The sequence below is a fragment of the Carlito syrichta genome, unplaced genomic scaffold (assembly GCF_000164805.1).
Source record: "Carlito syrichta isolate Samal-C Ts95f unplaced genomic scaffold, Tarsius_syrichta-2.0.1 Scaffold312843, whole genome shotgun sequence".
NCBI classification, from domain to species: Eukaryota; Metazoa; Chordata; class Mammalia; order Primates; family Tarsiidae; genus Carlito; species Carlito syrichta.
Window position 1 is genome coordinate 155,739 of NW_007256939.1, and position 1,982 is coordinate 157,720.

General features: G+C 50.1%; 1 protein-coding gene across 1 annotated transcript in view; it reads right to left on the bottom strand.

Annotated features, from left to right (window-relative positions):
• The window catches only part of CAPN2 (calpain 2), a 55,797-nt gene extending 55,453 nt beyond the window's left edge, over positions 1-344 (bottom strand). The window contains exon 1 of the mRNA XM_021718586.1: positions 206-344. Within this exon, the coding sequence (XP_021574261.1) occupies positions 206-344 (139 nt within the window). The remainder of the gene's footprint in view (positions 1-205) is intronic.
• Positions 345-1,982: the final 1,638 nt, after the last annotated feature.

Below are 1,982 nucleotides of genomic sequence, written 5' to 3' on the forward strand. Positions count from 1 at the left end.
TAGAGGGCCGGGGCGCGAAGCCTCAGCTAGCGACGGCGAGTTGGGCCCCGACCGGCGCCGTGTCCTGCAGACGCCATCTCTTTTCCTCCCCCCCGCAAATCCACGAAGAAGGCGCTGGTCTTGTCCCCGTGCGACAGACGAGAAGCTGAGCCTCAGAGAGGCGAGATGACGTCGCCCGATGTGGCACAAGGCGCCACCGGCCGACCGGGGATCCTCAGCCCCCGAGACCCGCTGCCGTCGCGAGGCTGCCGTTCCTGGGCAGCGACTGGATCACAGTTAGGGCTGCCAGATGTGGCAAATAAAAATCGCCCCGGCTGGCCGGGCTCGGCGGCTCGGCCGGTCATCCCGCGCCTTTGGGAGGCTGAGGTGAGTGGATTGCCTGAGCCCGCGGGTTCGAGACCCGCCTGGGCAGCGAGACCTCATCTCTACAATAAACCAAAAACTCAGCTAGGCGTGGTAGCACATGCCTGTAATTCCGGCTACTCGGAAGGCGGAGGCGGAAGGATCGCCGGAGCCCAGCAGGTCGAGGCTGCGGTGGCCGGGAGCGGCCACTGCACTCCAGTCTGGGCGACAGAGTGAGACTCAGACTCAAAAACAAACAAAAAAAACCGCCTCATTGTTTAACTGGGAGGATTTGTCTGGTTAATACTGAGAAAGCGTTTAGAATCCTGCCCATGTTGGCGGCTGTGACCCCTCTGGGGAGATAGTGTGCGATTCTCAGCTCACACACAGAGACGTGGTTGTGTGTCAGGAAGTGCAGATCGGAAGAGATGGCCTCCTCTCCTTTCCTGCGCTAGTAGGGAAGAATTGGAGTTTCATCGGAAAACTATGCATTATAGAGCAGCAATTCTCAACGACGGGCAGTTTTGCCCCTCATCCCACCACAGGGGACATTTGGCGATTGGCTATTGTCACAGCTGGGAGGTGAGGAGCTACTGGCCTCTACTGGGCAGACGCCAGGGATGCCGCTAAAACTTATCTTACAACGTTCAGGACAGTTCCCCACCAAAAAATTTTAAAAAATTAAAAGATTTAGTCCAAAATGTTAATAACGCTGAGGCTGAGAAAGCTTAGCTTAGGGAACTCCTTCCAGGTTATCTGGTTCTAGCCTTTCACAGGTTTTGAGTTATTTTGTAACTCTAAGTTGTAGATAACTGTAGCAATGCAAAATAACTTTTCTACAGATATTCTGTCCAGTAGAGGGACTACTTCCCGTGCTGTGGAGAAGTCAGACTTTTTTTTTTTTTTTAAGTCTATTTGCACATTCAATTTCAACATTTTTTATTTGAATTGTGCTTTTCTCACTTGTTTTTGAACCAGTTATAACATCTACCAGGTTACCTCATTGAATCAATGAGTTAAATGAAATATTTTAAAAGTATTCATTTTATATCAATATGAGAGCCATGATTTTACCTTTTTTTAAAAAAATTATCTTTGTCAGTGTTATCCCCCTGCCCCATCTATTCTCATTCTTGATCACAGGTCACAGTTGCCCTTTACATGCTCCCTGCTTTGCCTGACCAAACTTCAGTCAGGTTTCTCTCTCTTGCAGATCCCTGAACTCTGAGCAAGTTCAGGGACAGTGGAGTGTCCCTCGCACCCCATCATTTTCTCCTGGGAGTCGGCTGAACATGGCGAGACCTATTTTCAGTCAGACCCCACTGCTCATTTTCCACTTCCCCTGCTTGTCCAGGCTCCCCTCCAAAGAGCCTGCTTATGTCTGCCGGCCTCTCCTTTACCCTATAAAAGAAAGGCCCTCTTCTGTTTTATTTTGAGATGCTTGTGAATTCTCTCCATTGCAATAACCTTTCTTTCTAATGAAGGTGTCTCCTTATCAAAGTTCAGATTTGCTTTTATTTGACGTCCTCCATCTCCTATTTGCAAGTCTGGGCATGCTGCCTGATGGGCAGATACCACTGCCTGCCACCGGGTTCTGCTTTCTGAACCCTTGAATGAGATGGGGACAGGGGTTCCATTGT